Source organism: Diabrotica undecimpunctata, chromosome 8 (assembly GCF_040954645.1).
Source record: "Diabrotica undecimpunctata isolate CICGRU chromosome 8, icDiaUnde3, whole genome shotgun sequence".
NCBI lineage: Eukaryota > Metazoa > Arthropoda > Insecta > Coleoptera > Chrysomelidae > Diabrotica > Diabrotica undecimpunctata.
This window is the reverse complement of record NC_092810.1, coordinates 69,257,910-69,277,856: the sequence shown is the minus strand read 5'-3', so window position 1 is coordinate 69,277,856 and position 19,947 is coordinate 69,257,910. Positions and strand designations below refer to the sequence as shown.

General features: G+C 32.3%; 1 protein-coding gene across 1 annotated transcript in view; it reads left to right on the top strand.

The window, feature by feature from the left end:
- LOC140447668 (uncharacterized) overlaps positions 1 to 19,947 on the top strand; it is a 63,781-nt gene that overhangs the window by 11,364 nt on the left and 32,470 nt on the right. The window contains exons 3-4 of the mRNA XM_072540460.1: positions 11,474 to 11,902; positions 16,468 to 16,633. Of these exons, the coding sequence (XP_072396561.1) occupies positions 11,474 to 11,902; positions 16,468 to 16,633 (595 nt within the window). The remainder of the gene's footprint in view (positions 1 to 11,473; positions 11,903 to 16,467; positions 16,634 to 19,947) is intronic.

The window sequence follows — 19,947 nt, the reverse complement described above, 5'->3', positions numbered from 1 at the left end:
ATTGTTTTGTATACCTTCATTTTCGATTTCTTACTCAATAGTTTATTTTTTAGTAATTTCTTATTTGCATGGAAGGTCTTATTTGCTGTAATAATCCTTTCTTTGATTTCTGTTTCTCTTTCTCCATTGTTTGTTATTAATATTCCCAAGTACTTAAATTTTTCGACTTCAAAAATGTATTCGCCTAGTCTAACCTTTTTGTTTTCGAAGTTTTTATCAAATCTCATTATTTTTGTTTTTTCTTGGTTTATTTTTAATCCCATTACTTTTCCTTCTGTTACCATTTCATTTAACATTTTTTCCATTGTTTTTCTATTTTTTGTTATTAGCACAATATCGTCAGCGTATGCTATTATTTGTCCTTCTCTAGTTCTAAGGGTACCTTTGTTTATTTTCCTGACGATGTATTCCAGGGCAAGATTAAACAGGGTTGCTGATAACGAATCTCCTTGTCTAACCCCTTTATTTATGACAAATTCTTCTGTGTCTCCTACTTGAGTTTTTATACTCACTACAGTTCTACTCATTGTCATTTTTATTAATCGTCTTAATTTGTTTTGTATTCCCATTTCTTTCAGAGCTACCATTAATTTTGATCTTTTTATTGTATCAAATGCTTGCTGAAAATCTATAAAAAGCAGTTCAATTTCTATTTTATATCCATGAGCTTTTTCCATAATTTGTTTAACTGTATGTATGGCATCTGTTGTAGACTTTCCCTTAATAAATCCGCATTGATAGTGTCCTATGATATTCGTCATAGCGTTGGTCAGTCTTCGATGTATTAAGGTCGACATAATTTTATATGCTGTGTTTAATAGCGTCAGTCCTCTGTAGTTATTACACATTTGTTGGTCTCCTTTTTTATGAATCGTGATAATTTGTCCTTTGTTCCATTCTTCCGGCATTTTTTCTTCGTCCCATATGTCTTTTATTAAATTGTACAGTTTTTCTTTTAATTCTTCACCACCATATTTTATAAGTTCCATATTGATCCCGTCTGATCCTGAAGATTTACCATTACGGCTGCTATTTATAATTTCCTCAACTTCCTCTTTTGTTGGTCTTTCTAGCTGGTTTCCTAACATCATTGTCTCTTCTTCTACGTTTTCATTTAGGTCTTGATCTTCTTGCTCTGTTAATAATTCTTTAAAATAGTGAGTCCAAATTTCTTTATACTCTTCATCATTTTCTGATACTTTTCCATTTTTATCTTTTATGCCTTTTATCTTTCCTTTAAAAGTTTTGTTTTGCTCGCTAATTTTCTTATAAAATGCTTTTGTGTTTCTGTTCTTACTTTCTTTTTCTATTTCTTTTATCTTATCATCTAACCAGGCACGTTTAATTTTCCTTATTTTTTTCTTACATTCATTCCTTATTCTATTGTATTCTTCCCTATAATCCTGTCTATTTGTTCTTATCCACATTTGTCTAATTTCTATCTTCTTTTTTAGCATGTTATGGCATTCTTCATTATACCATTCTTGTTTTTTTTTGTTTCTTTTTATTCCTATGTGTACATCCGCTGTTTCATTTATACATTTTTTTAAATTTCTCCATTCTGTTTCTATATCCTTTGTATATTTACACTGTTCCTTTAGTTTTTTGTTCATGTCATCAGCATACTTAATCCTTATGTCTGGAGCATTCAGTTTTTCTACGTACCATTTGTCTTTCATTGTCGTGTTTTTTAGAGTTCTTTTGACTTTTTGTTTTACCTTTGCAGTCACCATAAAATGATCTGTGTCTGCATGCGCACCTCTGTAAGTTCTCACGTCCGTAACCGATGTTTGTTTCCTTCTTGTAATCAGAATATGGTCTATTTGGGACCATGTTTTTTGGTCTGGGGAAATCCATGTTACTTTATGGTATTTAGGATGTTCGAAATTTGTACTAATGATAATCATATTGGTACTAGCTGCTAGGTTACATAATCTTTGACCATTGTCATTTGTTTTTTCGTGTAATGTGTGTTTACCTGCTACTTGGTTAATGTAGTCTTCCTTACCTACTTGGGCGTTAAAATCTCCCATTACCAGTATTGTGTCTTCTCTAGGTAAATTCTCCATTTCTCGTTCAAGTTCCTCATACATTTTGTCTTTTTCCTCCGCAGCAGCACTTTCAGTTGGAGCATATACGTTTATGATTGATATATTAAATGGTTTGGCGTTAATTCTCAGGTAAGCCATACGTTCATTTATTGGTTTAAATTGCATAATGTTATTTTTTATTTTTCCCATAATTATGAAAGCAACTCCATATTGACCTTGTTTTCCATGTCCCGAATACTGTAGTGTGTAGTTTTTTTTTATTTATTTCTCCTTGACCTGCCCATCTAATTTCTTGAATCACTGCAATATCAATTTGGTATCTTTCTAGTTCTGAGACAATCTCCTGCATTTTTCCTGGTTCAAGCATTGTTCTGATGTTCCACGTACTTATTTTTAGTTCATCGCGTTTTTTCATTTTTCTATTATATTTTTTCCTGCTCGTCTGTTTTATCTTATCTAATCTATTCATGTCCTTTTCCTTTGTCATTTTCGTTTCCGTTTTTTGTTGTGTGTACGATATTTGTTGTTTTATCGGTTTTTTGGCGTGTCTTGGTTTGCCTTTTCCAGTTCATTCTTCTCTTTGTTCCATTTCCATATAGCCCCGTCAATATTTAATTTTTGATAACCTACTCTGGTGTTCATACCTTTTTCTTGTTGAAATTTTGCAATTTTCCGTATTTCTTGTTGGATCTTCATCTCTTCTTGCGTTAGATCGTTATTGATGTATATTTCTGGCTTTGATGCCCTTAGTTTGTTTTTGTTCTTCATGATTTTAATTTTTTCATTTCTGTTGTTAAAAAAAGGTTATTACTGCACCAGATGCAAAAATATTCAAGAAACTTGAAATTTTCAAGGTGACCCGGATTTTATGATCGCGAGTGTATAAGAAATTCGGTAGTTTAAATCTAAATGTTTTCAAAACTGCCAAGGGACAAATAATAGAAAAGGTAGAACTTCCATAACATATTTGGGTGCAAATATCAACAGCCAGTGTAATTCAATAAAAAATTAATTTCCATTAAAAATCGAACAAGCTAGGAAAATACTCATGAACGTGAAAACATTTTTTACAAGATCAGATCTTAGTCTAGAGCTGAGAATCCGAATGATCAGATGTTACATTTTGTCTGGCTTGCTGTGAAAGTTGGACAATGGACTCTGAAATAGAAAAATAATAAATGCCTTTCAGATGTATATATACAGACGGATGCTGAGAATCCCACAGGTACAAAAAGTTACCAACGATGAGATACTTCGGCGCATGAGTAAACAAAAATATTTACTAAGCATGATCAAAGATAGGAAAATACAATACTTGGATCATGTGTTCAGAGGTGAAAGATATGAATTACTCCGAATCATATTGGAAGGTAAAGTACAGGGCAAAAGATTAGTAGGAAGACGCCAGATCTCTTGGCTGAAAGACCTGAGGAGATGGTTTGACCGCTCATCGGTAGAAATCTTTCGTGCAGTAGTTTCTAAAGCTGCAATTACCATTTAGATTGCCAACCTTCCAACCTGAAAGAACATCTTCTCTGGTAGACGTCTGTTCTACATTGGTTTTACTGCAGCCAATTAGCTTGCTTATTGTATATCTTCTTTCTATTATGCAAGGATACTTCATCCAACATCCGATAAACTTTTTATATAAATCGTGATATACTCAAGGCTTTAAGACTTTATATTTTGATTTGTAGACTCAGAAAAGTCACTCATTTTTGAGTTTTCTTCTGAGCCAGATCTTTTTCCTTTTATCTATTTGTCAATTCTGAGTTGCGATGAAATGCTGTCTGGTATATGTGAATTTTGTGTGTATGTTCAGTCAACAAATCGACAGTTTGGGACGTGCCGTGTCGCGGATGAGAATTTCCTCACCTAGCATATCCTTCACGCAGTCCTGCTCAGTTTAGTGTCCCTACTACACAGTCTCAGACCGGCTTCCCATCATTTATTTTTTTTTCTTTGCCCAATACTCACTCATTAGGCTTTAGACTCACGACTCACCTGTTCTTGTGATGATTTTGATTGTCTGCACCCATAGCGTTTTTCAAGTTATTCTTATTAACATTCTCATTTCTTTTGTCTATTATATAATTCTTAATGTTTCTCGTGGTATTTTGGCTATACATGGCGTCGTTAATTGAATTGTTGTTTTACATCTATCTCATGGAGATAGAGATAGTAAATGGATATTTCAATTTATAATTGTATTTATTTTATTTTATTTGTATTATTTAATCATATAAAATCAGTTTTAATACAGTCATGCATTGAGTTTTTTTTTGTATACACTTTTTGATGAATCTTTGACTAAATATGAAATTGTGGTCAACTTTTATATGACATGTATATTGTTGGCCACGATACCAATACTTTTTAAAAATTTTCTTTACTTCAATGTTGTTCCTATATTCAAAGTAGTTTTAATTCACTTTCAATATGCATATTGCTACTACATTTTTTTATTATGCTCACAAATCTGTTAATTGAAACTAGTTTACTCAATGGTTAATTTTGATATGTCATAATAAATTAAAGGTAGCTAAAACTAATTAATTTTCATTGAATCATTTACTTATGTGATCTAGCAAGTTCAAATGATTTTAGTCTCTGAGTCTCCTATTATTTTTCTGCAAAAACTTTAGCACTTTGTTATAGAAACTTTGGGTGGATTAAATGTTTGACTGGCTGGTGCGATTCCTAACTTATCAGCATGATTCTACATTGGACACAAGTTTTGATTAAATAGAATAAGCTTGTTATTCATTAATAACTCAGAATTACGTCCAAGCGGCTAATATACTTTTTTGAACTTGATGTTGCACGTTTCTTTTTAATATGATATTTCCCTTAAACCAAGCAATGTCACCTGAGATATGTTAAAATTTGATCTTTAATTGTGTGCCATTCAGCACTGCTCTCGATTCGTTTATTGCGCCATTTTTTTGTTTAGATGAAGCAAAAAATCAGCTCAAGGTGGTCAAAGATTTTAGTGTATCGACTAAAAGAGGAAGAACAAGTGGTAATAAGCAGATCGTACACAATAACAATACGAAGGCCTGCTTGCTCCTTCTCGGGAGCTTTAATGGAGGTGAATAAGGATATGACTGATAGAAAAGTCATAGATAAATGACAGATAGATAACAATTTGATAACAGTTTGACAAAAGAAAAACAAGAAATACTGAATACAGCTAAACTACAAATATTAGGGCGCCAATAAATCTTAACCCGAGATTTATAAAAGACTTAAAATTATCAGAAAATATATCAAAGAATGACATAATCAAAACTACTAACTTTGTAATGTAATATGCCGCAAAAAAAATATCTTTAATAAAATAGTAAACTTCAAAAAATGTATGTATTAAATACTGAAAAAATGTAAGGACACATATTAACATTAGTTAACTTATTATGTATTAAATAGATTGCGGTCTTTGATAAAATCGAAACAAACGATTATTAAAAACGTAAATTAATTACTACTTAAAATTTACAAAAAAATGATAAATAAGAGTGATTATTAGACTTAGACTGCAATCTTTCAAGACCCGAAAAAGCTTTTTAGGCTTATCTTATAGTATATTACAAAAAAATGCGCAACACTCTGTAAATACGAAATGAATCATATCATCATCATCATCATTCAATCTTCGCTTATCCACTGCTGGACATAGATCTCCCTCATAATTTTCCATCTATTTCGATCTTGTGCCTCTTACATCCAATTCCTATGACAACGTTTTAGATCGTCAGTCCAACGTGTTGGTGGACGACCTCTGCTTCGGTAGGCATCATCTCTTGGTCTCCATTCCAGTATCCGCTTTGTCCATCTATTATCTGTCATTCGAGCCACGTGACCTACCTAGTTCCATTTCAGTGTTGCTACTCTCTCTACTGCATCAGTCACTCCTGTTATTTGTCGTAGCTGGCGATTTGGGATCTTGTCTCGTAGTGAAACGCCCAACATAGCACGCTCCATCGCCCTTTGACACACACGGATCTTTTGAACTGTTCTCCTTGTCATGGTCAACGTTTCCGCACCGTAAGTTAACACTGGCAAAACACACTGATTAAACGTTTTTCTTTTAAGGCATATTGGTATATCAGACGATTTGAAAGTATGGTTCAGCTTGCCGAAGACTGCCCAAGTCAGTCTTATACGACGGAGAAGCTCAACGGTTTGGTTATCTTTTCCTATGCGAATCTTATGACCTAGGTATTTATAGGCCATTACCTGGTCTATGGATCTTGTTCCTACGCATATATCTTCGCTGACTACAAGATTTGTCATCATCTGGGTTTTAGATATATTTATTTTCAATCCCCCTTCTAGCGAGGAAAGATAGAGCTGATTTAATCAGCTAATCATTTAATTTTGACCTCATCTATCCTATCAGCTATTAGTACAATATCATCTGCAAACCTTAGATGGCTAAGCTTTTCTCCGTTTTTGTTTATGCCCTTGTCGGTCAATTTTTGCCCTTTTACATATATATTCCAAAAGCGTAGTGAACAGTTTCGGCGATATGGTGTCCCCCTGGCGTACTCCACGTTGTATCGGGAATTTCTGGGTTTGACGATCACCCACTCTAACACTGGCTGTTGCGTTTTGGTATATGTGTTTAATTATATTGATATACCGATAGTCAATTCGGCATTCTGTCAAGGTTTCCAACATTTTTTGTTGATTTACGGTGTCGAATGCCTTTTCATAGTCGACAAATATTAAAGCTAGTGGTTTATTATATTCAGTGCATTTTTCTATAAGATTTTTTATTACCAGTAGGTGATCGTTTGTTCCATAGCCTTTTCTAAAATCCGCCTGTTCTATGGGCTGATAAAATTTCAATTTATTTTCTAGTCGTTTCGTAATTATTTTTGTAAATAGTTTATAAATATGTGAAAGTAGACTTATGGGCCTGTAATTCCTAAGGTCGGTAGCATCCCCTTTTTTATGAAGTATGATAATGTCTGCGTTATACCACTGGGTTGGTGTTATTGCTTCCTCCAAACATCTAATGAATAGTTTGGCAAGGACCTGCCATAGTCTTTTTCCAGCCACTTTCAAGCCATCTGCTACTATTTCATCGCCTCCGGGGGACTTATTGTTTTTTATTTCTTGCACTGACCTTCGAACTTCATTGGGTGTTACGTCCGGTAAAATTTCAGATCCCTGATTGATTATCTTTGGTAATGATCCACTCCGGTTACATTGCTGTTCTTTGTATAGTTGTCTATAAAAACTCTCTATCGTATTCATAATTTGAACTCTATTCTCAATGATTTGCCCCTGTTCATTTCTTAATTTGTGGACGTTTTTTCTTCCAATGGACATGCTCTGTCTGAGTACTTTCTTTTTGCTTTTGTTTTCTTCTATTACTCTAGTTATTTCCATCGTATTGTATTGTCTCAGATCTTTTCTAACTTCCTTTTTAATTTTCTTATTCAAAATTCTTAGTTCATTTTGGTTATGATCCTGATTTTCCCTAAGTTTTCTTCTTTCCTCTAGAAGATGTTTTGTGTTGTGGCTTAATTTTTTGTTATTGTTTTCAGGACGAGGACAGTATTTCTTTTCGGCTTCTTTCAATATTTGGGTTATATTATTGTTCATTTCATTGATGCTGATATTCTCTAAGTCGTGTGTATCCAAACTAGTCTTAATATTTTCTTCGTAAAGTGTTATATCTTCTGGGAACAGCCACCTTCCACTTTTCTTTTTGAGGATCATTTTTGTTCTTTCAACTTCAGTGTTAAAAGTGGTTTTTGCTCTAATTAGTCTATGTTCGCTCATATATATAATGAATCATATACTTTAATTTAAATCATAAAATTCTCAAATAACTTCTTGTTATTAAACAATAAGTACGAATTCAATAGCATAATAAGTTATACAAATGTGTCCCTAATTTGACCGTAGAACAAATAATCTATTTTAATGGTTTAAACTCACTATTGGCGTCTTTAACCCTTGGAGACTATCTATTAATGCAAAAAATAGAAGACATAGATCCTTGAACTAGATCTAGTCCCCTTCATACCTCTTCGGCAAAAAGACGATGAAAAAGGAAGATTTGTGACATGTTGATGAGTATAGCTACTGAATTCCAACCCCAGGGAAAGAACCCTATGAAGATACTTCTAATAGTTTATGTTTAAATGATTGGGACTTAAAAAAATTACACTTATCTCATAGGTACGTGGGTTTTTCACTACGAAACTATAAATTTACGACTGCAAAAATCGCGACAGTAAAATATGAAATGAGAACGAAATCTGGGCGTTTGGGTATTTTATAAGCCATCGCCAGACTAATTAAAATCTGAGTAGTAGTGTAGACATTTTTATTCTGTACTTGGGGGGAAATAGAGTGCAGCTGCGTCTATAATATGCAGTTTGTTTCGTGAAAAAATTACAAACTTCTAACGTAATCATACCCAGACAAAACTAATGGCACAGGAACTTAAGTACATAATAAAACACGTTATATGTACAGTGCTTACCAAAATTTTAAATTCAAGTAAAATGAAATGCTACACTACAAAAAATTTACAATATTTGCAAATTATTTCAAAACTGAGAAACAGACATCACGTTATAATGTATGAAAGTCAATACCGTGCTGTATAATATATGTTTATATATTATATGGAGATGTTCTCAAAAACTACACGACGCGCTCCAATGGTGTACATGCAGATCTGAAGGCTATTGAAAAATAAAATAAATTTTTTTTTATATAAATATGTTCCCATTCCCGATTTTGATGAGTGTCAGTTAGTTTGATTTGTGCACCATGCATGACATGTAACACTACACTGCAGTTGTCAATATTTTTAGATTGTTTTGATATCAATGTCATAAATGTTACAATAATTTTTGATCAATCCGTAAGAGAACATAGTACTCTTGTGTGTTTATAGTACTTTTAATATTTATATCTATAGTCTGTCCCACCTTGACTTTACAGTACAGGTTCTTATGACCAACAGTGATGATAAATTTTATGAGAAACAGGTTTGAAGCAAATATACTTTTTCCTAAAGGATAACTATAAATAACTTAAGAATTAATATTATTGACATTTTGTGGCTGTCAGGGGTTCTAAAACATTTTTTTCCCGAAAAATACCTTTATGTGAATAAAATAAAAAAACTGTATAAAACATTTGTATAATAGTGTATTTAAGCGCATAAATATGTTAAACCTTAATAAATACGTAGGTATCGACATAAATAATTAAAATGTATTTAAACTGTGTATTTTACATTTCTTCTATACTCCCGCCTTCCTCACTTTCACTTTTACTGTCGTCATTAAGTTTATTATAACTTGGTCGATATTGTCCAGTAAATTATCGATATTCCACATCTGTTTTTCTATGCTAATTACGTGTTGCACGTAATTATTCCATTTTTGTGGAGTAACTTGAGAGTATGCTTCATGTATTAGATTTTCTACTTGTTCCTTCTTGAAGTTTGTGTTATGTCTTGCCACGAATCTTTTTATTTCACTCCATACCAGCTCTATCGGATTTAGTTCACAGTGATATAGAGGTAATCTTAGCAACTTAACATTCTTAATTTTTGCAATTTCATCTACGATACGCTCATCATACTGCGATTTAAAATGAGCTACAACGTCCAACAGTTCGGATTTTAGGTAATCTTCTTCGAAATAAATATCCTTTAAACGACTTTATTTCTTCCTTATTGTCTGAATTGTTCGAAATTCTTTCCAACTTTCTGGAGTGATACGACGCATTGTCTATTACTATTACAGTTTTATCGGGAATATTTGGAAGAAGTTTAGTTTTAAACTAATTTTCAAAAAGAGGTCCATCCATTTCATGATAGTCTGCTGTATTTTTCTTTGCTAAAAAAGTTAGTTCGGCTCCATTAATAAAACCATCTTTACTTACTGCATGCAGTAAAACGAAGCGTGGGCCACGTGCAGTAGGGGGTTTCAAGCCTGTAGTGAGTTCAAGAACAAATGCATCCCTATGTGACGTTACGGAAGTCTCCTTCCATTCATAATTGACACTGTGACCAATAGTTCCACATGATTGGTTCAAATATACAATGTTGTAATTTTGTTCCTGAAATGTACGAATTTCTCGCAAATATCGATGGCACCAAGAAATAATTTCGATTTTTCTATCAATATTAACTTTCCGTCCCGTTTTGTGTACACAAATCCCATGTCCTTAATTAGTCTATGCAGTGTAGTTCTAGGAAAATTAGGTAGATGTTCGTCTTTATTTACAACTGCTAATAGAGAATGTAATGTTGGGGGATGTATTCTTACGAAAAAAAATCATGCACTATTCGACGAATGCTACTCTTTGTTCCTTGAATGAAGTTAGCTTGTTCTTGGATGCTCTCTTTGCTGGTTATAATCCAAGTGCCGAGGAATTTTCTTTTTTTACAGAGTAAATTGTTTTTTCTGGAATGCCGGTTTCTACTGCCACTGTTTGTATTATTTTTGAAAGTGGATCATATCCTTGATTTACACGATAATTCACCATGTTGACTAAGATTTGTTCCTCCCCTAATGACAATGTCTTCCCTTGGGGATGTTTCAGAGTACTGTTCTCCATTAAATTCAATCGTTATAAAACAAAAAACCACAATAATAACTATAGTCGATATGAACTTCAACAAATCAAATGAACTAACTAAAATTAATTTCAAGTTTATAATTTATACTAAATTTTAATGAGGGTGGAAACACATTCAAATGACATTAATTTCAGGTTGGAACTCAGTCGTTAAGAATAACAAAAAACTGCAATTAGGATCCAAATTTTCCAAATAAGTAATGAGTTACTCAATACAATGTTATCAATAATAATTATATGCCTATTTGATATTCTTTGTTATAATTTAATTTAGGTGAACTGACCATTAACAATTATAATTTATTTATTCTCAACTGTAGGACAATATAAAACTTTACTTAAACTTGACTGACAATCTATTTTATATTTTTCTTGACATTACTTCAGCACTTTCTATACTGTCAATACATAAATTAACAACCATAGAACAACATCCAGTTTTAATGTTGGATATTCTAACATTCTTTACCAAAAAAAGTTATTACGCATATTGATTATAAAATTGCTGATTATTTTTCGAAAATGACTATCACTCACAAAAAACAATGAAAAATATTGTTTTACTACAATGCTATTGACTGTAACGGGTTAGTTTTAATTTAACATTTTTAGGGCCCTACATTTTTTAGGACCCTGGTAATGTTTGATTGAAAATTCTTTTGAAGAAAATCGGCATCGCCGCCCTAAAAACTCTCATAAGAATTGCATTGTCGTATGTTCGTGTACTGTAAAGTCAAGGTGGAACAGACTATAGAACTCTTTCTAGTAATATAAATGATATATTTAAATAACTATTTCAGGCGAGAAAAACATCTAGAAAAAAATTTTCTCAAAACCCACAGATAGAAAGTATAGAATTTGAAGTCAAATTGGATGGTACAATGATACCCAAAGGTGATAATAATGGTTGGAACTCATATCCGTTCAATTGTGCACAATGTCAACAGGTTTGTGTTAACCCCGATGATCTTAGAGATCATTATGCATCTGCTCATAATTCATCTCCAAGATATTCTTGTGTGGATTGTTCTAAGGGCTACACAAAGTACAACGTCTTCCTAGCTCATGTCAGAGTCCACAGGCCAAGACTGAGGCTCTTCTGTGATATTTGTTATATGTGGTTTCCAACTTCTACGGAGCAAGAGCAACATAGGTCACAACATGGGGATGAAAAGCAGCATGCTTGTATAACGTGTGGGAAGAAGTTTAGGATGCAATCTTCACTCGTGGTAAGAACTTTCAATTAACAAAGAAATAATTAATAATACAATTTGCCAGTTTTTAATTTTCCTTTTAAAAATAAATAATAAACTTGAAGTGTTAATTTTATTATACATTTTCGTATTATCATTATTATTAAATATTATGTTCAATTACATTAAATTTAATCACTGATTAAATTAATAATTTATAATTTTTATTAGGAAAAACTGGAAAGATATAAAATATTGAAATTCTATATTTGGGCACATTTTCTCTAGTAAACATATAATAAATCATTTATTCTAAAGATGTTATTAACAATTTAAAAACACTGTTTTATTAATTTTGTTAAATAATTTAGTATTATAAATATTAGTAATTTAGCATGTCATTGCATGCGAATTGGTTGATTTTAATTTATTAATTTAAACTTTCTTCTTCCTAAATGCCTATCCGCTACGGCTATTGGCTACTAACATGGCTATTTCCGCTTTATTTCCTGCTGTTCTAAATAACCCAGTAATAGATAGTGAAAACCACGTTCCAAGATTATAAAGACATAAAATTTTTGTCTGCCCACCTCTGCAATATAAGCTGCAGTAGACCATGACGCTATTGATTTCTTATTATGTGACTCTGATATTCTAACTTCCACTTCTTCACAGTTGAAACAATTTCATATTCCTTACCGAATCTGATCATGACAACTGTTTGATACACGATCCACCCAGGAGGTTCCCAACATTCTTGTGTAGTCTCAGACCTCAAAAGCCTCCAGTGGTTTAAGTGCTTCGGTTAGTGTCCAAGATTTTATCCTATAAAGAAGAGTTGAAATGTGTATTTAATTTATTATTTAGTATTAGTTTTTATCGGTAAATTATTGATCTTCAAAATTTTGCTCAGTTTAACCCTTTGCAGCCCGAATTATGCTATTTGCATTAAAATGTATTTCTCAACAAAAATTGTGTTATTTATCGTAAAATTTAACACCAAAAATTGGAAATAATATTTTTTTATGACAACTTTTTGGAGTTTGGAGGTGGTTCCATGGTGGAACCACAGGGAAATAAGTATGAATTAAAAAAAGTTATTTATTTCGCATGAAAACTACAAAAACAATTACAACCACAGGAAAATAAGTATGAATTCACAAAAGTTATTTTTATTTTTTATGAAAAGTTGAAAAGCAATTAGATTTATCCGTGAGACAAAGCCCAACTTTACATGAGGAACAGTGCCATCTAGTTCTATGAGGTTGGTTTCTAGTGCTACAGCACATCGAACTTTATTGCCATGAATGGGCATATGAGCAGCTTTGTCGGTGCGTATTTCAATGGGAACCTGAATTTTAAATTTATTCGGCACTTCTGCTGTTGAACTTGGTCTTCCTCTTTGGGGAGTGGAAGGATCAGCACCTATCAAACCTGCAGATACTGCTAAACGAAAAACTTTGAGAGTAACTGATGGTGTTTGAGATCTTTCTTTGAATATGATATATGCGTTTACAATTGTTAGATCAATAAAATGCCAGAAAATTCGATGCCACCATTTTTTAGATTTACGATCTATTGCATAGCAAGCCTTGTACATATCTGATTTGTCTACGTAACCCATATGTTTATTATAATCTGTTACTACTGTAAGACCAGTGAAAGTTTTTTTGGAGCCATCTTTTTGCTTTCTTGAGATTTCCTGCATATCTTCAGGGTTATGAAAATTGCTCAAGAAATGAACAGATTTGTTATCCATCCATTTTGTTGCCAATATGCCCCCATTACTAATTTTCCAACATGTGTCACCACGTTTCATTGATTTATCGTTAGAGAAATCTTTGGGAAAAAATTTAGTATTCAGCTTTGCTGTTCCACAAGCATATATATATATATATATATATATATATATATATATATATATATTGGGCCCGTAGTTCTTCTAAGAGTAGATAAGAAGTAAAAAAATTGTCTATATACACTTCATGACACTTACCAGCAAGACTACTTGTTAAATCTTTGACCACTCTAGCCCCTAACCTTTTTTCTGCCAGATCACCTGTTTTACCTGTATAAATCTGGAATTGCGAAACAAAACCAGATTCATTTGCTCGCACCCATACTTTATAACCCCTTTTTGTCGGTTTTTTCGGCATGTATTGTCGTAGTGAGCTTCGCCCCTTGAACTTAATCATTCCTTCGTCAACTGACTGGCATTTACTGGGATTATAATACTTATCAAATGTTTCCGTCAATCTATCTATCATTGGTCTTATTTTATACAATCTGTCATAATCATTAGAACCTTTTTTAGGAGCAATAAAGTTGTCATTTAGGTGCATGTTACCCAAAAACCAATCAAACCGATTTCGAGACATAGCAGATGATATATAGGTGTCCCGTAAATCAGTTCTTGCAGACCAATAATCTCTGTAGCTTGGATCTTTTTTTATACCCATAAGAATATTGATTCCTAAGAAACATTTCATTTCTTCTGTTGTTGTTGAAATATATTGTTTATTTTTTTGGGTTGCATACAAGTTGGTCTGAAATACTAATGTATCCAAAAGCTCCTCTGAAAAAAGAAGCATAAATATATCCAGCGGTTCTTCTATCTCTTCGGACACATTAGGACCTACATCACTTACAAAAACTGAAGGACTCTTACCAAGTTTTTTTGAATCATCGGACCAAACAACTACCTTCTTCATTCTTAGGTTTCTTTTTACCTTTGTTTTGTGTATTTGTGTCTTGTATTTTTTTTGTTAGTTTTTTTTTCCTATTGACTCCAGTTTCGTCTTCACTTGATTCTTGATTACTTGATTCTATTTCAATGTCCGTACCAGTGTCTTCATTTTCCGCAGTATTTTGTATTTCTTGAAGATCATCTTCAATAACAATTGATTCATCATTGGTATCATCGGGAGGTTCATCCTCTCGTCCATCATCATCTGAATCTATTTCGGAAGCTTCTGATTCTTCTCCGGATGGTATCTCTTCAATAAGTTGAAATACCTCATCAGCTTCGAGAGCTGCAAGCTCTCTAAAGAAACGGTTTCCTGAAACAATAAAAACAAATATTTATATTATGCTAATAATAGGCTTTGTGGGTCCACATGGAACCACATATTTTGAAAGCAAAAAACAACATATTTATGAAAAAATATAAGAACTTTTTTGTAACAACTCTAAAATAACATCAATATGTATATATTTATGATCCACTTACCTGACATATCTTTTATTTGCGTAGTTGAAATAAAAAAATTCGTTATGCGTGACAAAAAGTAGAAAGGTAACATACATCTACCGCTCCTTGAAACAAACTGAAGCCACCGAGAAAGTCGCCGCATTAGCGATCTTAAACACAAAATGGTAGGGGACACCGGTCTGAACGTCGTTCCGGCAAGCGTTTACTGGGAAAGGTTTTAGAAATTTATGAATTTGTGGTTCCGCTGTGGAACCACTTGCCCGAAAAGGGTTAAGGCTCCTCTAGCCTTTTCTATGCATTTAAACTATGTAAATTATATAGGCAATATGTATTTTTATTATATTATACACCTAGATGAATAATATATATTTTTCTTTCTTTCTTTTTACTAATTATTTTTTTAGTCAAATGTAATTTAGATTTCATAGCAACTATTATTCTTCAGCGAATGTGAATAATTATAAAAACATAAAATTTAAATACTATAAATTCCACTCGAATTGTTTGCAATGATACATTGTTATCGAAGATTATAGGCGGTGACCGTTGTGGTCCAACCCTTTTATTAGATGCACGATCCGTTAATGTTGTTATGATTTCTCTCATTTTAGTGTCATATTTTGCGTCCAAGTTTTCAGATCGATTTTTGTTCTACTGAAATATCTAAAATTTAATCTGCTGTTTTCTATTTCGATAATGCCCTGTAGGGAACCTTTAAATTTAAGATGCTTGTAAGTTCACTTTCCCCATGATTTCAGACCACAAAAATTTCATCCGCATAACGGTACAAACACAACCGCTTTTTATCTGTTAATTAAAAAAGGACTTATTCTAATTTTTCTAAAAAAAGTTAAGTTAGTTAATTCCATTCAATAATCAGGGTCAACGGTCTTCCTATTGTCACCCCACCAGTCTGTTAGTAAAATTCACCGTTCCTCTGGAAATATTTTGTTGTAAGGAAGTAATAAAACAGTGTGTAATGTATTCTGTGAGTTGCTGACTAATGCACTTTAATGTCTCACTGACTTGCACCAGACTCAACAGTGAAGGCATAAGTTTCAGACTGACCCTCAGGATGGTTTTAGCAACGTCGTTATAGACAATCGATCTTACCAATAAAAACCGTATAATTTTTGGAAAGCGAGGAAATCGGAAGCATGGAAAAATAGCATAAAAAGACACAAGGAATATTAGAATTCATAAAATTACAATAATAGCAACAGAAATTTAGATTCCGAAAAACTTGCTTATATGTCATATTTTTACTACTCCAATATGAATTTGGCGTCGAATGAACTTCTTTAAATGTTTCGCCATCTATAATATATTTTTTCAAGCCTGCCTATAAAAGTTTTAACTTTAAAAATAATAAACTTTTTGTCATTTCTAGGTTCACGAGAGATCTCATCTTCCAGCTGAAATAAAGAACCAGTATCAATGTGATCAGTGTCCAAAGAAATTTGGGACCAAACCGAATCTCATGGCCCATAAAAGAATACATTATGGAATTAGAAATTATACCTGTGATCAATGCGGCAAAAGTTTTGTACAAAAAGGTAGACTACTATTAGAATTTTTATATAAGTATAAATTTTGTCGTAATAGTCATAGTCATAGTCATAGTCATCTTTATTGATCCTTTAAGACATTCAAAATAAATGTATAGGATACGTCACTACAGAATTTGGTATAAAAAACATTAGTGTGTATAATACAATATTCACAGTGTAAAAGAAATTGACAAAACATAAAGTATATAAAATAACATTTTTACAAGTAAAATATGAAGCTATTGCAGTTTGTCCTCAAGATATTCATTTATAGAATAATATGCTTTTCTTAAGAGTAAATCTTTAACATTTTTTTTAAATTTAGAGATAAGTGGTATTTCTTTCACATTTTTTGGCAAATGATTGTATAAGGTCAGTCCCATATATCTGAAGCAATTTTGAAATTTGGATGTTCTGTGTTTAGGAACTCGTAAAGATTCAGCACTTCTTGTATTGTAGTAGTGATTGTCTGAATTTACTGGAAATGTATTGATTTCCTCTTTGACATAAAGTAAACATTTATAGATATATAGGCAGTAGAAAGTTAAAATTTGATGTTTAATAAAAACTGGTTTACAAGACTGTTGATAATCCAAATTAAAAATTTTACGGATAATTTTTTTTTTGGTTAATGAACACTTTGTTACTATCTACTGAGTTCCCCCACAAAATTACATTGTAGCACATGTGGCTGTAAGCAAGGCTATAATAAACGTTCATTAATGCCGAGATGGGTAGTGTGTTTTTAATTCTAGATATAGCATAAAAAGCTTTATTCAATTTCATGTTCACTGAATTCACTTGCTCTGACCATTTGAGATTACAATCAATGAATACACCCAAAAACTTTGTAGAGTGAGTGGAAGATAACATATTGTTTCTATCGTGGATGGTTAAGATATAGTCATATTTAGATGGGTTGTATGAATGAAAATAAATAATTTGCGTCTTGTCAATGTTTAATATTAGTCTGTTGGTATTACACTAGCGTATAAAGCAGTCAACAACAGTCTTCATTGTCATTTTTAATTCCTCTAGTGTACGTGCAGAGACTATTGACGAGGTATCATCAGCAAACATTGATATTATAAGTGCCCTTATGTGATCTGGTAGGTCATTAATAAAAATTAGGAATAATAATGGTCCCAGCACGGATCCCTGTGGTACTCCTTTATTTGTCGTGTATGGTTCTGAGCTTGATTCTTTCATCTTAACAACACTCTTCCTGTCACTTAAGAAATTTATTATCCATTCTAGAAATATCCCTCTAAAACCAACGTTATATAATTTATTGCGAATAAATGTTATATCTAAGCAGTCAAAAGCACGTGATAGATCAAAAAATAGTCCTGCCACGTGGTTTCTACTATCTAATTCATCATAAATACGCTCAAACAAGCTGCATGCAGCCGTGAGTGTTGACTTTTTTGATCTAAAGCCGTGTTGGGTTGGAGTTAATAAATTGTATTCTTCTATAAAATTTAACATTCTGTTGTATACAACCTTCTCTATTACTTTTGAAATTATGCTAAGGACAGATACTGGTCTATAATTTGAAATATCATGAGGGTCATTCTTTTTGAAGATTGGAATAACTTTTGCCATTTTAAATATGGATGGAAATTGGCTGGTTGTTATTGAGAGATTAACTAAATGGGTTAAAGGAATCGATATATGATCACTTATCAGTTTTATTATTTTTACAGATATGTTATCAATACCAGTACTAGGCTTATTTTTTAGTTGATCGATTGTATTTTTTATTTCAATTGGAGTTACCGGTAAAAAGAAAAATGTTTTGTTACACATTTTTGAGGTAGTACAAGAAGAAGGTAAGGATGTGCCAAAATGAGTTTGAAGATTGTATTCTGTAATTGTAGCAAAATATGAGGCAAACGAATTAGCAATATCACAAGACTTGGTAATAATTTTATTATCATAATGTAGAATAATATCAGACCTGTTCTTTTGCCTACCAGTTTCACTGTTTACTAAATTCCAAACTGTTTTTGGTATATTGTAAGATTGATTAATTAAGTCATTATGAAAGTTTTTTTTAGTATTTATTAATAGAGAATTATATTCTTTTTTTTGCCTGTTTATAGGTATCTTGAGACTCGAGACTCCCTATATTTTTTGCTATCCAGTGTAGATTTTTTAGTTTTTCACTAGCGTGTCTTACCTCATTTGTTACCCATTTAGCCTTATTTGTTTTGTGTGCTTTATACCGTGTTTTTATTGGACAATATAAATTTAGATTGTAATCTAAAATGCTAACAAATGAATTTGTGGCATATTCAGCATTGAATTGTGAATAAACTTCATCAAAAACTGTAGAAGAAATCCCTGCTTTAAACATCAGCATATTTTCATCTGACATATCCCTGTAACTGATGAGTTTTTTATCTTTTTTCGATACTTTATTGGCTTTCAAATTTACACTAAGTGAAAATACTTTATGGTCACTGAAGTGACCCTCGAACACATTTGATTTATAAAGATGTGGTTCGATATTTGTCAATATGTAATCCAATTTTGTAGATGATGTTTTACCTACTTTATCTACGAAAACTCTTGTAGGAGCCTCAGATGTGACTCTCAGATTATAACTTACTAAAAACTCGTTAAAAGATTGCTTATTATTAGACATGACAAGATAATCAATGTTTAGATCCCCACAAATATAAATATCATGATATGACTTACTGCATAGCTCCAATATATTATGTAATTTACACAGAAAACTCTGAACTTCTCCTGATGGCGAACGATAAACACTAATAACACAAATTTTCCTATTGGCTATAAACAGAGAAATCGCACAGCACTCACACACCATTTCTTCACTAAAGTTAGAGACATCTAATGTTTTGAATTTAATATCAGTTTTGATGTAGATGATGGATCCTCCATGGATATGGAACTTTCGACAAAAATAAGAGGCGATGTTGTATCCATTCAGGGTCATAAATTGGATGTTTTCTTCAGTACACCAATGTTCTGATAGACAAATTATATCAGGTGTTTCCTGCAATGTTAAGACTTCAAGTTTGAGTAACTTGTTTGTCAAAGATTGAGCATTTAGTTGCAATATTTTTAAACAACTGTCTGGTGATGATAAAAGTAACGTTTCTCTTGGATTTACTTGACTAAAAAAGAGTCTGGTCTATCTTCTCCAATTGACAGACCTCTATTATGATGCTCTCGATCTAAGAATCTTCTTCCTAACCTAAAGTTAAATCGTTCAATACCAATTTTTTTCGGCCAAAAAGCAGGATTGTAAATTTCTTCCCTTAAGTCAGGTAGTACACCTATCATAA